Source organism: Alligator mississippiensis, chromosome 12 (assembly GCF_030867095.1).
Source record: "Alligator mississippiensis isolate rAllMis1 chromosome 12, rAllMis1, whole genome shotgun sequence".
Classification (NCBI taxonomy): domain Eukaryota; kingdom Metazoa; phylum Chordata; order Crocodylia; family Alligatoridae; genus Alligator; species Alligator mississippiensis.
In genome coordinates, this window is record NC_081835.1 from 29,701,753 (window position 1) to 29,719,437 (window position 17,685).

At 42.2% G+C, this 17,685-nt stretch overlaps 1 protein-coding gene across 1 annotated transcript in view; it reads left to right on the forward strand.

Moving 5' to 3' along the window:
• Window positions 1-17,685, forward strand: part of ACAD9 (acyl-CoA dehydrogenase family member 9) — a 60,285-nt gene that overhangs the window by 14,817 nt on the left and 27,783 nt on the right. The window contains exons 4-8 of the mRNA XM_006267579.4: window positions 4,801-4,907; window positions 8,891-8,991; window positions 11,218-11,296; window positions 13,348-13,522; window positions 14,469-14,542. Of these exons, the coding sequence (XP_006267641.1) occupies window positions 4,801-4,907; window positions 8,891-8,991; window positions 11,218-11,296; window positions 13,348-13,522; window positions 14,469-14,542 (536 nt within the window). The remainder of the gene's footprint in view (window positions 1-4,800; window positions 4,908-8,890; window positions 8,992-11,217; window positions 11,297-13,347; window positions 13,523-14,468; window positions 14,543-17,685) is intronic.

Sequence of the window (17,685 nt, forward strand, 5' to 3'; positions counted from 1 at the left end):
TGTTGTCAACTCTGTGAGTTTTCACAAGTGTTGTGATTTTATAGTATTAAACTTTTCCCCTCCTGAGATATTCCTGTTAGCTCTAGATTTCTGCCTGCAGTAGAGCTAATCCTGTGGCCACCAGAGACTTTAGGTAGGAGGCACAGTTATTGGCTTCGGACTGCAGTTCCAGCTGCTGCAATAGAGGCTGCTACTCCAAAAGAGTTTCCAAAAGGTACATTGGACAGGCAGAGAAGTAAGCTTTCACTGTTTCTTTCTCTCTGTTGAGTATTAAGTGGTGGTGAGAAACAAATATGAAGCTGGGTATGGGATAAGAAAGGATCCCTGAAGCACAATTAAAATTAGGAAGAGTTGATATCTAGGGATAGAATGGGATAAGGAAGAGAGCTCCACCATAGTCTGGGACACTGTCCTAGAAAGAGAGCATGTAGAGGGTAGGAGTGTTCTTAGCTGGGGTTTAGTTACCCAAGGCAAGGAGAGGTGTCTTGAGCAGAAGACTGAACTTGAACTGGCACCTGGAGGGCTCATCTACAGAAGGTGCTGAATGCCTGTTGGGACTAATTCTACTGCTCATTAGCATGGCTGGTAAAAACTCTGCTAATGTTCTAATGCACAATAGATTAGTCCAATGGGCATTAAGTGCCACCTAAAAAGAGTTCATCTATACTAGTGCACAGTAGCGCTGACTTACAACGCATTTAATACCTGTTATTAGAGGGGATTTTTATGAAGTGTTTTAGTTCAAAAACTCACTGCTGCGACACTTGCACATGTAAAAATGCCTTCTAATATGTAAAAATGCCCTTTAAAAATGCTTGCATGTGTAAAAATGCCCTCTAAAAAAACACAAGTGAATTCTGGTGCATCCGGGCACGAAAATGTATGTGCATAAATGCCCACAGGTACAAAACTTAATGTTCCATAATTATGGCACATTAATAAACATGTAGAAGCACCCAGAAAGAAGCTGGACCCACCAGAGGTAGTTCAGGAGAGGAAGCTATTGTCCACCAGAGAGAAATCAGGAGAGGAAGCTATTGTCTGTTGGAGGAAGAGAGTTGCCTGAAACAGGTGCAGAGGAGCAAGTTGAGAATGGGGCCTAAGGAAAGGATGGGATGGCAAGTGTTCCACTGATCAAGCAGGTGTCCCCATTAGGTTTTTATTCATTTCAGGGTGAATTTGCTGAAATGCTCTCACGGTGGCAGTTCTCGAGTTTGAAAACCAGTGGGTTTTATTGAAATCTCATATTTTTTTCTGTTCATCTGTGATTTCTCATTTATGAAGCAGGTTTGATTGTCAGCATGTTGTATGAGGTGGATCATTCAGCTCCTGCAAGTTAGTATGCAAACAAAAGTCACTGCATACAAGAGAGATGACAGAACAAGCAGCAATGGTCTCAAGGTGCAGCATGGGAGGTTTAGGTTGGATATTAGGAAAAACTTTCTCACTAGGAGGGTGGTGAAGGATTGGAATGGATTACCTAGAGAGGTGGTGGAATCTCCATCCTTGGAGGTTTTTAAGGCCTGGCTCAATAAAGCCCTAACTGGAATGATCTAGTTGAGGATGGTCCTGCTTTGAACAGGGGGCTGGACTAGATGACCCCCTGAAGTCCCTTCCAGCCCTAATTTAATATGATTCTGCATACTGAAGGTTAACTTTTTACTTAGGAAAAAATTACCAGTAATACAATATCCAAGAAATAGAGATTAATCTGACAGCATCCATCCTACTAGTATTACTCTAGCAATTTTATACTTCTGTGTTCATGTGTTTAAACAGCTTTAAAATATCAGTTGTGTTAGCAGGGAAGAGAATATCAGAAGACAGGAAGAAACTGACTTTGAGTGAGCTACTTTTTTCACTGTACTCAAGAACTTCATTAAAAACATTTTTTGCTGTTTTTTCCATCAATTAAAACAGCTAGAATTGGTTTTGAAAGCTCTGAAAGAATAGATGCATTTCAGTGCATCATCCTTTACATATTTTATTTTGTCATGGTTTGTAATGATGCCATGTTAGAATACAGTGTGTTAACATGGAGAAAGGAACAAAATAAAATTAGATTTTATAGTTTTATTGAAAAGAAAAATCTATTCAACTAGCAGGATGGAATATTTTGAGAGGCCATTTTGTACTAATGATAAAAATACTTGGAATCTGCCATCAATGAGCAGCATCTCTCTGACACTTATCTTTCATGCTTCAAATGAAAAAGAAGAGAATTTTGGGATGAAATTTTCCTGCTGGCATAATTCTGTTGAAATCTGGTTTTGGAGCAGCAGATAATTTGGCCCACAAAAAGCGCAGAAACTGGGACACTACTTTCCTTTTACTTCTTTCCTTTACTTCCTTTTACACTACTTTTATACTTCCCAGAAAGTTCATCATGGCCTAGTCATAGTAGAGTTTTATGAGAATTCCTCCCCAGTGTCTTGCATGAAGTAGTTTAGGCACCAATTGAATGAACCCTTAGGCTTATTCCCATTAATTGCATGAATGTGTGTTCATACATGTGTGTACTATATGAGTTCCTACTTTAGACACAATTAACTGGTTAGTCACATTCTAAATTTAGCTTCTGCCAGGGTCCTTAGTGTAGACCAGATATCTGTGACTGGATCAGTTTGTATAACTCAGACTTGCTGGAGTTTTATGGTGGATCCAGCTATGAGAGCTTGAGGTTTGATGGACATCCAGCTATGAGAGCTTGAGGTTTGATGGGCATTAACACTGTTTTGAGCAAGTCACTGTTAGTGTCAGCAGAAATTCTAGTATAAAACTCTGGTTCGGACTAGGCCTTGAGCAGTGTGATAGATCTGTTACTGCATATTGCTCTTGCTTCACCCTGGCCCACAGATGCTGCCAAGTCAGAGGGTTTGTGGAACTAACTGCCAAGCAAGGCATCAGGTCAAATTTACCAGCATTGAGTTAGTGATTCTCAACCACCAACTTCACTGGAGACTGGACATTGTGTATGGATGCCTGACTCTCAACTCCCAGAACAACTGCTGTGTTCCCAGTTTGGTAACAGCCTGAGATCTTGTGACCAGAGAAAACACTCCTAGGACACACTGAAGGCATGCCTCAGGAAAACGGATATAGCATCAAGAGTTGGGAGGAGCTGGCTATTAACTGACTCCAGTGGCTCTGTAACCTCATCCGAGAGGCAGCCCTTTTTGAGATAGTGTCTTGCCCTTGAAACAGAGAAGAGAGTGGAGGAAATAAAAGGAGAGGAATCCCAGCTTGCAGCTTACTCTCCCCTGCAGAAAGACCCAAAACTTCAGCAGATGGATCTGTGTTTCAAGGATTGGATTCTTAAGGCACCTCAAGACCTATCAATGAGCTATGGTAGAGATTGTGCTCAAATCAAGAGATTGCTGATGACTCTGGAGTAGGCAGCAGCTCCAGTTATGGCCCCAGGCCCAGACCAGAGCTGCTGTTTGCCCTGGGCTGGTACTTGAATCCAAAACTAGTCTCTTTCCCACATGTTGAATGGAGGAAGAAAACCTCATCGTGGATTTGAGTAAATAGAGTTCATAGCATGGTTTTACCATGCATTGTCAGCTATGCCACTTTCCTAGACTCTTTTGTCTTGGTGTAACAATACATGGCACTGTAAAGTATTACTATGCACAAAAATATAGAACATAGAGAAAAATATTATATGATCATGCGATTGGACGGGGCTCCACACCATTCTTCTCCAGCTCCTTAGAAATAAACAGGGAGATCAGAGAATAGAGATTAAGTTCATACTGGCATTATGTTAGTTTCTTGATCAATTTGTTTAATATTAAATTCAATATTAACTCCTCATTAATACATTTTTAAAAAACATGAATCTAAAATGTTTTCTATCACTTTTGCTGGCATCTTGCTTTTCCTCTTCCTTCTCTGTTGGATAAAGTGGAGCCCTCATGACTTGTGTTTTCCATTCATGTCCTTGTTTTTCTGTCAGCTACCATAAGAATGTTACGTTATCCTACAGCTCTTAGACTATGCTCCCTCTGCTGAGTGGCTCTACATTTGCAGAACCAGAATTCTGTAACACTGTAGGAACAGCGGGTGGCTTTTTATCTGTTTATGAAAGAGCATCCTCACACTTTTACTGCCTTCAGTGAATTGTATCAGGGGGATCCTTGGTGTGCATGTATATCAGTGGTTTGGATAAGACTTAAATATCTGATGCCAGTACCTGTGCTAACCATATATAATTTCAAAAGCCATCAACATTAGTTTTTTGCTTAAGGCATTTCTCCTTCAAAACTGCTAAAATATAAAGTTCACTTTGTGAATATACTGCATGCTTCAAAAGGAAATATATTAGATACGGAGGGAAATGGGGGAAGTGTATCATAAGTATATAAGGGGTGTACATCAGGATCTGGGGGAACACCTGTTTACCAGAGTGCCCCATGGGATGACAAAATCAAATGGTCACAAATTTCCCCAAGACCGTTTCAGGCTGGACATAAGGAAGAACTTCTTTATAGTCTGAGCCCCCAAGACCTGGAACAGACTGCCACCAGAGGTGGTGCAAGCACCTACTCTGGATTCCTTTAAGAGTCAATTGGACTTTTATCTTGCTGGAATCCTGTGACCCCAGCTGACTTCCTGCCCCTGGGGCAGGGGGCTGGACTCGATGATCTTCCAAGGTCCCTTCCAGCCCTAATGTCTATGAAATCTATGAAACAGTAAAGTCTTTCCAAGTTAATTGTTGTTTCCGTGCTTCAATTATTTCTTTCTGTAGGAACACTTCTAAAGTTTGCTGTATATTTACACAAGTTAACTTTTTTCTAGGTGGTCTTGGTTTTTCAAATACTATGTATGCATACTTAGGAGAAATATTTTCTCTGGATGCATCTATTGCAGTTACTTTGGCAGCTCATCAAACTATTGGGCTTAAGGTAATGTTATTTTATTACTTTACATATTGTATTTTATTTGTAGAGGCCAGATGAGGTGTATGTATTCAAAGGTCAGGTACTTGTGGATGAAACCTGAAATAGGCTAATAAAAACAAAGAAGACTTATTTACCCATGCATGGGTAATGATGCATTTTAAATTTGTATTTGCTGTAGGCTGTTTAGGGGCTTTCCTACTTTTTTCCTGCCGGGAGCTCAGTGTAGGGTTCAAACGTTAGGATGAAGATCTAATGTGAAGCTTATAATGCAGGAAATAGTAACAGATGGGTTTTTGTTGAATTTTTCCCTTCTAAACTCAGTTTTGTGAATTTAGCAACTAATTCAAGAGATTTTTTTTTTAAGTGAGAATATTGAATTTGTATGCATTACCTAAACAGGCAACTAAAATGAGGACATTTGATAGGAAGAAGGCAATGATGTACAGGTAGGTTGGTAGAGGCAGCAGACTGAGGAAGTTTAGACGACTTGGAATTAGTGTGCTGTATTGCAGAATAAAATTCTACCGTGCTACAGTTACAGGTTTCTAACTTTTTAGTGTCTTTTCCTATGAGATAAATAGCAATATTCTGAAACCTGGAAATAGCGAATTCTTCCTGATGATAGGAACTAATTTCTAGAACTAAACATGTGGTGTGCTTTTGAAGTATTTACTGTCTAATTTACAGTTTTGCTTCCTGTAAAATGGGAATAGTAATGCTAGCCTCATTTATTAAAACACTTTGCAATAGACTGATGTCAAGTGTTGTACAAAATACAGGTGTTATTCTTTTGTTTTTGAGGCCATTCTTGGGCTATTTGGGCTAAGAGCAAAAAAAATTGTTGAGACTCAGCGTTCTGGACTGGTACCAAAGGAAACTAGCTGTTTGTGTGAAAACTTACACTTTGTGTTTTGTCTTACTTTTTGATGAGAAGACCTGTCTATAAACATATAAAGTGCTATGCAACCAAGTAGGTAAAAATGAACTGAAATGTTACTGCATGCATTTATGTAAAATAGTTTGAGGTAGGCCATATACCTGTTCTTTGTTTGACTGTGAGCTTTGGAAATGGATGCCTTTTTATTTACAGTGTGTATGCAGTAGTACCAGTAAATTTAATGCATGCTGTATTGGAGTGGTAAAGAGGCTAATTCAGTGCCCATGCTTGTGCAGAAGGTAGGGGAGTTCCTTCCGGAAGAAACTAGACTCTTCTGACAAATTTTTATAAAACACCATGTTAAATACTATGGATACCATTAGATACCATACATACCATTACTGTACATCTATGAGAACAGAGAGCAAGCCATAAGGAATGTTTTTCCCAATGATGTTTTGCTTCTGTTTGCTTGGAAAATGACTACCATCTCAAGTTAGCCTTGATGAGCCTTAGTCCCTCCACTACCTGTCTCATGTGTCTGGCTGTCCCCCATTTTGCTCCTCTGACTCTGGCCCCTGGCTCTGTCTGTGCCTTAGAGCACAAACCGTCTTAATCCAGCTGCTTACAACCTTCACTCTCAGGCTGCCTGGAAATCTGCCCCACACTGCAAGTTTATTGCAGTGCAGCTAGCTTTAGCTCAGCTGCCTGCCTACACAAGATTAGCCTGCTGCACTTTCCTGTTAAAGTAATAGGAGCTCAGGCTCCCTGTTACAGTCATCTAGTCCAGTCCCCTACTTAAGGCAAGATCATCCCTAACTAAACCATCCCAGCCAAGTGTCTTTAACCTCTTCTTGAAAATTTCCAGGGATGTGGATTCTGCAGCTTTTCTAGATAACTAATCCAATGTTTGACCTTCCTCAGAATCAGAAAGTTCTCTCCAGAATCCAACCTAAATTTCTTTTGCAGTTTGAGCCATTGCACTGCCCTATAGCCAGAGAAAAGTCTGTCTCTATCCTCTCTGTAATCATCTGTTAGGTATTTGAAAATTGTTATCAAATTCCCCCTCACACTATTCTTCTCCAGACTAAATAACTCTAGTTCTTTCAGCCTTTCCTTATACATCATGCTTCCCAGACATCTTTTTTTTGTGGCTCTCTGTTGGACTCTTTCTAAACTGTCCACATACTGCTTGAAGTGTGGGGCCTAAGACTGGACACAGTACCCCAGGTGAGGTGTCACCAGTACTGAATAGTAGAGATCCACCAGTACGTCGGTCCATATCGTATTGGCACCAATAAAAGGAAAATTAAAATTATCGGCCTTTTTTGGCATATGTATCTGACAATGTCACTGATAAATGTTGCATGCATGCACACAGCTACAGTATGCACGCAGCCGAGAACGCAGCCCAGCAGCTTGGGAAGCAGCATCTGGCTGATAAGTCTGTTGCGGGGGAAGTAATGGGGTTGGGGCAGGGCGCAGGACAGAGCCGCGGCTCATCTGAGGGGCAGAGGGGGGAGCATGGGAGTCATGGGGAATATTTGCACTTTGGATCTGTGTAGGGTGAGGGCAGGTGGTGGTGGTGCTGAGGGGGGCTACAGGGTGGGCTACAGCCACCCTAAAATTCATTGTAGCCCCCCTCTCAGCACTGCTGCTGCCCGCTTAGCCCAAGCACAGCCACCAGGAAGAGGCTGGAGCAGCCCTGGCCTCAGTCCCTAGCGGCAGCCCACCCTTGTCCCACGCAAAGATCCAGGGGGCCACGTGCCCCCCTGTGCCTCCCCTGGGGGTGCACACAGCAGTGGGAGCAGTTTTCCCCCCCCCCCCCCAGGCAAACCATGGCTCTGTCCCACTCCAGACCCTGCCTCAGCTGGGCAGTGCCTGCCCCTGCCCAATCCCTCCCTCACCATGGGGGCATTGAACTGCCTCCCTCATGACATTTCCCTCCCCCACGCTCCTTCCCCCCAACTGACTTACCAGCTGGGCTGCATATCAACAATTGGATCGATATCACCCTGTAAGGCTAGTCAAAAATCGGCTGTTGGTATCGACCCAAAAAATCTATGCAGCAGGAAATTGTTCCCAAGGCATTTAATATGTAGAAGACATGGCACCACATCATATTTTTAAGAAGACTTATAAACTATGAGACAGACAAAAATGCAACGAAAACAACAAGAAATATATTTAAAAAAACAAAACAACACCTCCCCCCCAGGTATAAACAACACGAGTTTTTGGGAAGAACTCCATATCTGAGTTCCCACCCCACTCGCACCTCAGGACTGGCACACAGGGCGTTTATACACATCTTTTTGTCCTGCGACACGCTGGAGATCCACCGCTTCAGAGTAGACTCAATTAATCAGTATGAGCTGATGCGCACCACACTGTGCTACATGCAGTGGTATAAGTGGCGATATGTGCTTCAGCATGCAGAAAATAGCAGCAGTATGCTTTTGAACTAAAGCACCTTCTATGTGTTTTAGTTCAAAAGTAAGCCACTGCCATTTTCTCAGCGCTGACATGCATTTTGCTGCTTATACAACTGCAAGCAATGCAGCACTGGGCGCTGCTCAAGGCACCCAGCACTACAGTGCTTTCATGTGTCAAAATGCCTGTAGGTACTGGCTTTAAAAATAAGATTTGTTCATAGCTGTCTTGTATCTGTCTTGCATATAATAGTATAATGTAGATGAACACAATATATGCAAGACTGACAAGTGACTTTTTTTTTTTTTTAATTATGTGGACTTTCTCCATAAATTTAATGTTTCCTTGGGCCCTAAGGTGCCACCTTGTCCTACCTTCTGCTGAACACAGCTAACCACCTCTGTTCATGTTTGTTATCATTGGCCAGTTTGAGACTAACAGGTAGAAAGAATTCTACTTATGAAATAGGAAGTTTAAATAACAAATCAAGGCATGCAAGGAGTTGATGAGTCTTGGTTAATCAGTCCAGAACAAGCTTAATGTGTATTAAAATATAATGATAATGTATTTGTAATGTATTAATTAAGCCTCTTTATACTGTGAGCTAAACTGTGTGTGCTAAGTGGTACTGCTTACATATCAGGATGTTAAGTCTTTTATTAATTTATTTGTTTAGGGAATTCTGATTGCTGGCACTGATGAACAGAAAGCAAAGTACCTGCCTAAATTGGCATCTGGGGAGCATATTGCAGCTTTTTGCCTTACAGAAACTGGGAGGTACTATTTTTATTTGCTTTGAATGGTTTAAATAGGAAAATATTTTGTTTTCTTGCTGACAAACGCCAATTAGCTTGTTTGTTACAATGGCTATTCACTTATTTAGAATTGCATCTATTGTGTGTTACTACAATATACAGTCAATGTTTTTAACATGATATTTCACACTACATAATCCATCTCCTCCCATGAAGCTGCACATTATAGTTTCCATTAAATTACTAAGCATTATTTGATTTAAGTTGCATTAATTCTTCCAACCCTTCCTAGGCCAGAGACATCTGTTCATTCAATGTGTTGACAGAAATAAATAGCAAATGAAGGGTTAGTTGCTGTGTTAGAAACATTCTGAAACTCGGACAATTTAAATAGCTTCATAGAAACTCAAAAAAACTATTTAATGACAATTATAAGTAGAGGGAGGTAGTTAGCTGTGTTGGACTGAAGTTGGGCAGAAAGCAGGGCACAGTGGCACCTTAAACACTAACTTGTTTTTTAGAAGGCAAATACCAGGTAGTTTGCTTTACCTTGTCTGTTTACCTACTTAGAATCACATCTGTGGTGTGTAACTACAGTATAAAATCAGTGTTTCTAACTAATGATATTTTAAACTACATAATCCACTTTCTTCCATGGACCAACGTGTTGTAATTTCCATTAAATTACTAATTTTTTCTTGATTTTTAACAAGTTAGTCTTTAAGGTGCCGCCCTGCCCTGCCTTCTGCATAACAATTATGAAAAATGTACCAAGTTTTCAAAAAGTCTTTAAATATAAATGAAAGCTGTAGATTGCTTCAGTGATCTAATGAGTGATAAATCTTAGTTACAAGCTATCTTTTTATGGATAATAAAATTTTGTCTGAACTTTAGCAGTGGACTAGTATTATTTTAGACCTTCTTGTAATAGTCACTTGGTTGACATGCCTTGAGTGCTATTATGAGGTGGTAGCCTCACTCTAGACTTATTTTTAATCATAAACCATATTTTGCGCTTTAAAAGCCTTTCCATTTTGAAGGTATGGTCTGTAGTCAAAGGGATTGTTTTTAATTCTTCTAGCAAGCGATGCACAGAGGAATATAGGCACCTGCAACCAAATTTTAAAATTCTTATGATATATTTGTTTAGCTTAATTTTATTTCCAGAAGTGGTTGCCTTAGAAACTTGAAAGTTAATTTTGAAATTGAGTGAAATCTAGCCCATATGAACAATTTAAGGCAGGAGAAGGTACATTTATTTAGGACGTTATTTAGTGCTGTATCAGTAACATCAGAATATTTCATGTTCTAACCAACACAGAAAGGGTATACTTTAAATACAACATTTATTACAGATGGTTTCCCAGTTTTCATTTTAAAAGGATTGAGGGGCAATAAGCCCTAATAACTGTCAGCTGCAACTTCAAATTTTTACAGTTGATAAGTTTTAAAGTTTTCAAATTTGCCCTGAAGTCACTAAGAGACAGTATATTGTAACCTACAGTGCATTTTATTAGAGTCCTTTTTAACAGTTGAATGCCTTTAAAATATTGAGGGAGACTGGTTTTGTAAAAACTCTTTACCTTTTTTCAGTCCATGCAACAAATAACATTATGGCTCAGCCTCAAGTGACATTTTTCAAATTGGAATTTTGGGAGTCAGTTTACCTATAAAAAATAGATGGTGACTGCAGGGAAAGTTTCCAGATTAAGAGGAATGAGAGCATTCAGACTTTTTCGTTAGTATCCTGAAAGTTGAAGTAGTTGACTTGTTAATTTCATCAGTACACTGCAGCAGTTAGTGTACACAAATGCTGATTCTCTGAGCATTTTTTTGTTTTAGTTTTGGCATTGCTTGCTTTAGGGATGTGCAGTCATGAGAGCATGAATTTTGAGGAGGTTGCCTATATGCTTCAAACCAACTCTTCTTTTAGGAGACTGGATTTTAATCATGCATTCATATACTTCTAAGTGTGGCAGGATTGAGTTGCTTTTGTAACGTTCTAGAATATGTTTGTGCCATGTTTCTAAAATCAACAATATGAAACAATTCGGCGTAAAGCATGTTTAAATCTAGAACTCGCACAATCTCAGTTAAAGGCATGTTTCTTTTGTGGCCATTGCTTTTAGTAGGTTTGATTTTTATTTAGAAACAGAACTTCAGACATTGGAACAACATTGGTGTATTTGTTGTTTTGCATTTGTGTGTTCATTTAATAACAAACCTTAACAAATAATTTGCATTATAGTGGAAATGATGCTGCATCCATCCAGACAAGAGCCAAGTTGAGTGAAGATGGGAAATACTTCTTACTAAATGGTTCAAAGGTATTAATCCATTGAATGGAGAGGTTAAATACATATTTCTGCTATGGGTTTTTTGGGGTTTTGAGGGTGTTTTTTAAGAAGTGTTCTTGCCTTGTCGCAGAGCCCTGAGGTGCCCTGCTCCTAGAGAAGGGAAACTGCCAGGGAAAGAGCCCTAGCAGGGAATAAGGAGCCCATCTGTGGGCTGCCAGGGCAACCAGGAAGTCAGCTGATTGCAAGGGGCAGGACCTGGTCCTTATAAAGCCAGGAGCTGAGGCCCGAGGCAGTTCACTGCCAGCAGCCAGAGAGACAGGAGCTCTCAAGGCAAAGAGGTGAGAAGGAGCCTGACTGCAGGTCCAGCTTAAGCTGAGTAAGGATGGCAGCTCTGGGACGTTTGAGCAATGGTGTTATAGCCAGGTGGCTTATATTTATGTTATAGCCAGGAGGCTCGAGTTTATGTTGTGTTGTTGTTTATTACTGGTGGTTTGGGTGAGGATGTTGGGGGTTGGAGGAGGCCTCATAGGGGACCCACAGCAGCATGGGGACCCCAGTGCAAGTAAGGGCGCGGCGTATGGGGTGCATAGACCCCAACCCCAGAGAGGGGCGGTTGAGAAGCCCCAGTGCGGGTGCGGTGAGCCCCTGAGGAAGGGCGTAGCACTGCGGAAGGCCCCTGTGAGGAAGGGCGTAGCACTGCGGTGAACCCCGGAGAAGGGGACAGCAGTGCGGTGAGCCCCAGAGAAAGGGGGTAGCAGTGCAGTAGGCCCGAGAGGCAGGGCGGCTTTACCAAGAAGGCCCGTGAGACGAGCGGCATTCCTGAGAAGGCCCAGTGGGCCCACAGAGAGCCCCAGAGAAGGGGCAGTATTACTGAAAAGGCCCAGCATGGCCACGGAGAGCCCCAGGAGGGGGCGGCAGTACAGAGAAGGCCCTAGAGAAGAGGGCAGCAGTACAAAGAGGGCCCAAAGAGAGGGCAGCAATGCTGAGAAAGCCCTAGAGAAGGGGGCAGCACTTGAGAAGGCCCCAGAGAGAGGGCAACAGTACAGAGAAGGCCCCAGAGAGAGGGTGAGTGTATTTGACAGACCAACGTCCATTCCAACTGCGAGGCTTGGGGCATGGTATAAGGGGTGGTTGGAGCCACACATAGCACATAAGGCTAGGGTGCCTCAAAGCACCTAGTTGCAGGACAAGACCCACAAGGGGCCCGGGAGTCCATGGGGACAGAGGTCGCGACGAACCATGTCCAAGAGGACGTAAGGCAACCTCCCAAACTGATTTAAACATCAAAGACATGACGGGCGAGAATCAGAGGGTGCCCTTGGGCCGAGCTGGCACGGAGAAAGGGGGCCTTAAGGAGATGACGGCCCTCCTGTAGGACCCCACCCGTGACACCTTGTAAAGCATTGCCAAATTAGACGTGGGCTGACTTAGCTGAATCAGACTTGGGTATCCCAAGCTAGCAAAGAATGATCACATAAAAAGACAGTTCACTTTGTATCAGGGCAGAAAGAAATTGTAAAGTGCGTTCTTCTGGGGGGTTTTTGCATCTCCGATCCCCTACTTTGTGCTTTTCCTGACTCCCTGTTTCTAGCTTCTCCAGAGAGCTTGAGACTCAGCCCTCTCTCTGGATGCGGAAACATGGAAGAATTCCACATCTTTTCTTTCTGTTCCCTACCTTCCTTTGGAAGGGATGTTGCAGGCTCTTTTAAAGAAAAAAATGACATTTTTAGAAGTAAAATTGGAACTGCATTGTATGGCACTTTTTTGCATATATGTTTGTGAAATGTTCTATTTTGGTTTTATTCCAAAATATAATAAAGCCAGATTTCAAGACTTCAGAAGTTCTCATAAAACAAAATTGTTATCCTCTGGTTAGTTTTACTTGGAAGTAGTGATTGTCTGAGGGCCATTGAACCCCAGTGTCCGCCAGGAGACTAGAACTCGGGATGGTGAATAGGGGAGCTTCCCAGGATGGTCCTGTGCTTAGACAATATGGTATGAAATACAGGAATATTTTATCAAAGCAAGCAAAAAGATATTCTTCTTTCTTTTTCCTCCCCTTCTTACCTCCCCACCCCCAGGTCTGGATATCAAATGGTGGCCTAGCTGACATTTTTACTGTTTTTGCAAGGACTGAGATTGTTGATGAAGATGGCACAGTAAAAGACAAAATTACTGCCTTCATTGTAGAAAGAGCCTTTGGCGGAATCATGAATGGGAAGCCTGAGGATAAATTGGGCATTCGAGGATCCAATAGTAGGGAGCATTTTAATTTAATTTTTTCTTAGAAAATTCTTTTTCAGGTTTTCTTTATTTATCTGAATCCACAAACAAATCTGTATTTCTAAGATGAGCATGCACTAGATTGCTGAATCAGGTTCATGTTTCTCACCTAAATTTCTTCTGCAGAGCAGCGCCCAAAGTGTATTTTCACAAATGTAAAGATCCGATTTAAGTAATCCATTTTCAAGTATCTAGATCCCATTAAGTAATCCATTCTCAAGCTTATAAAGCCCTTATTTTGTTATGACAGTTTGCTACTGCATGCTGCACTGAGATAATTCAGTAATAATGATACAATATACCTATACTAGAATTAGGTTTGTCTTAACTGCATCTTCTATTTAATGTTAACTCTGGGGCTTAGTCATTTTGGGATGCCATCCAGATTCTCAGTTTAAACTGACAGGACTGTATTTCTCTCTTGCTTACACTGTGTGCAAGTCAGCAGTATTAATATTTTTGCTTTTTATAAGTTAAAGTGTCAATTCCAAATTTGTCCTCATTCTTAACTGTTTTGGCAAAATCTATTTAATTCTATTAGACCAGGGGTGTCCAACCTTTTTGAATGTGAGGCTGTATCATGAACTTTTTATCACCCAGTGGGCCAGCGAGCCATATTCAAAGACCTCACATCAACACCCCCCCCCCCCCCCCAAAACAAAGTACATCGTTTACTTTTGTTTTCTGTCGCAGCACCTTGGGCCTCAGAAAACAGCTTGGAGGGCTGCATGGCAGCCCATGGGCAATATGTTGGACAAGCCTGTATTAGATGATATATTGGGAAAAGTCTAGTATCTCTTACAAAAATAGTAAATTATAGTCCTGAATGTTTTATTGCTACACACACACACACACACACACACACACACACACACACACACAAAAGCTTTAAAATAATTTAACAACATTTTTGTTTCAGCCTGTGAAGTACATTTTGAAAACACAAAAGTGCCTGTAGAGAATGTTATTGGAGAAGTAGGAGGAGGGTTTGAGGTGAGTTTTGAAGAATTACTCATTATTCTTAAAACTACCAAAAGATTTCTTCAACGGACAGAATATTTTAAGTTCTGTATCTAGTATCACGCTAAAAGGCACTTAAATTAAGTCATGTTGTTTAAAATGCTTTTACTATTAATTTTTTACATTAAATTGGTAAAACCAAAAAAAGGTGAGTTTATCTTCTGTGCACTGTATTAGTTCAGTCTATTATCTTCTTTCACTTGTATCATAAATGAATGCCATGTTATGCTCTTGGGTGTAGGTTGTAGCCGTGTTGGTCTCAGGACATAGGCAGACAAGGTTCCTTGGGTGAATCTGATATCTTTTATTAGACCAACCCAAATAGTTGCTTAATAACTATTTTCCAACTATTTGGGTTGGTCTAATAAAAGATATCAGATTCACCCAAGGAACCTTGTCATGTTATGCTCTTGGAACTTACTTACATTCCTTTTCTCAGGAACTTCAGCACTAGATGTAACAGCTCAGGTTACTGGAGTTTCATTGATGATACTATGAACACAATTTTTAATGAACCTCCGAACTTTCAAAAATAATTTTAAACTATCGGAAACAGATATTTTCATGAATCTGGAGAAAGTGGGGAGTTGGGAGATGAAGCTGGGATGATATACACTTTTTCTGAACACCTGCAAAAAGATTAGGGTAATGATTAATAGATTCATAGATGTTAGGGTCGGAAAGGACCTCAATAGATCATCGAGTCCGACCCCCTGCATAAGCAGGAAAGAGTGCTGGGTCTAGATGACCCCAGCCAGATGCTCATCTAACCTCCTCTTGAAGACCCCCAGGGTAGGGGAGAGCACCACCTCCCTTGGGAGCCTGTTCCAGACCTTGGCCACTCGAACTGTGAAGAAGTTCCTCCTAATGTCCAATCTAAATCTGCTGATAACACCCCAGACTGGACTCCCTCTGTGTTTTCTTTACCAAGACCCCATAATTGACCCATGAAAAGGGACCTGCTTTGGTTAAATATTTTCCGTCTAAAATGACTGTTTGATAAGAACAAGTTAATGAGCTTCAACTCTTTTGTGGCCTGGGAATACATTATACTGTGGGACAGATTACCAATGATAATGATTACTCCTTGATTTGAGGATGATCTCTACCGTGGCTCATTGATGGGTCTTGAGTTGATTTAAGAGTCTAATCCTTGAGCCACAGATCCATCCACAGAAGTTGCAAGTCTTTCCACAGGGGAAAGTAGGCCATACGCTAGGATCTCTCTGCTTTTCCTTCTTCTCTTTCTTTGTGCCAAGAGACGGATTAATAGTGAGGATGGAGAAAGTTGAACGATTGTGGATTGCTCCCTTCATGCAAATACATTTTTTATGGGTGAAGTTTCAGATATCTCATTGAAATTCACCCATCCTTCAGCTCTGCTTTTCTAGCTAACCTCAAACCAGCCTGCCAACCACTAGCAGAGCCTTCCTATGCAGCCCACAGGCCCAGACTTACATTTGCCATATTTATTCAAATACATGACAGGGTTTTCTTCCCCATCAGTATTGTGGGGAGGGAAGTCTCATTTTAGATTTAGATACTGGCCTGGGGCAGAGCAGGTGGCGGTGACCCAGCTCTGGCTTTGTCTTGGTCCTAGGGCCAAAGAGGACACGTGGGAGAGGCTGCATAGCAGGGTGGGGGGAGAGAATGCAGGGGAGACTATGTGGTGCGGGCAAAGGTGTGTGAGGTGGGAGATCCATAGGTGCAGTTTGTGAAGAACATGGGGGAGACCCCAAGGGTGGGCCACTGTCTGCCTGCCTACCTGCCACCTAGCAGTACCATAGGCAGACAAGAGGCAGCACCAGGAGAAGCAGCAGTACATGGCTGAGGGTTAGGGAAGGAGCCACAAATTTAAGAACCCCTTTTGTGTGCTGCACTTCTGCTTGGACACCAGGTGGCCCTGCTCTGCTCTGTCTGTATTTCAACACTGCATCTAGCTTCTTGTCTGACCTCAGAGTTTCAGTGAGCTCTTTTTTTACTCAGATGGTTTTTTACTCAGAGCTGTTTTTTGCTTTGTGTTTTTATGGATAGCAGTTTTCTTTACAGAATTTACAGATAGACATTTTTAGTTTGGTTATTTATGAAGTTTCTGTAAATTTATGGACTGTTGGCAACCTTGCTTGGGACCCATCCCATTTAATATTTTCATTTGGACAAAGGTCACTAGAGCCAGATGCTTGTTTATGAAATTTGTGGATGATACAAAGTTGGGAAATATTGCCAATACAGAGACAAATCAGATTATCATGCAAGAACCTTGTGAACTGGAGTAATAGAAATGATAATAGTACACAAGTGCAAACAAATGCATTTAAAGTCTAATACCAAGAAGTTTATGGCCATCTGTGACCTCCTAACTTGGAAGAGGAGAGGGACATGAGTGTATCAGATGAATGTAGGACAAGGGGGCAATTATTTGAGCCGGCAAGCCACATAAGGAATTTTGCTGAGCTGTCGCGGACTGTGTCGGCACTCCCTACCATGCAACAATTCTCCAAAACTCCCTATGTGGTATGGGGCTGTGGGTGGGGAGCTGTGTTTGGGAGTGGGACAGGCAGGCAAGGCTGGGATCATGGGGTGGTGACAGCACAGGGCTGAGGCTGGGGCCCAGTGCAGAGCCATGATTCACTTCTCACATGCCTCTGCAATGGGCATGGGTTCTGCAGGCAGGGGCATAAAGGGAGCAGAGATTGCAGTTCTGCCCTAGCCCCTCACTGGCACCACCTCAAAATTCCAGGGTGTCCCCAACCCCACCCGCCTGTCTCACCCCTGCACACTACTTTCCTCCAGCCCATGTTGCCATCCCAGCCACCTGGCCTCACACCCTGCCCACTTGGGTCCTACCCCTGGCGGTGGGTGCAGGGTGGATGGGCTGTGGTACCTGGGCAGTGGGGCCAGGCCTGGTAGTGGCAGCTGGAAGGAACCATTGCTGCTGGGGTTGCTCGGAAATAGAGTCTGGCCACTGCACCACTCCAGCCCCAATGTGTACCCGGGGGTGACATGATTAGCTGCATGTGCTGTGCCCTCGGCTACCTCTTGTGCCTGGGCTGGGCAGGACCAAAAGACCCACCGTGGGCTGGGCAAAATCCCTCCATGGGCCAAATCTAGCCCAC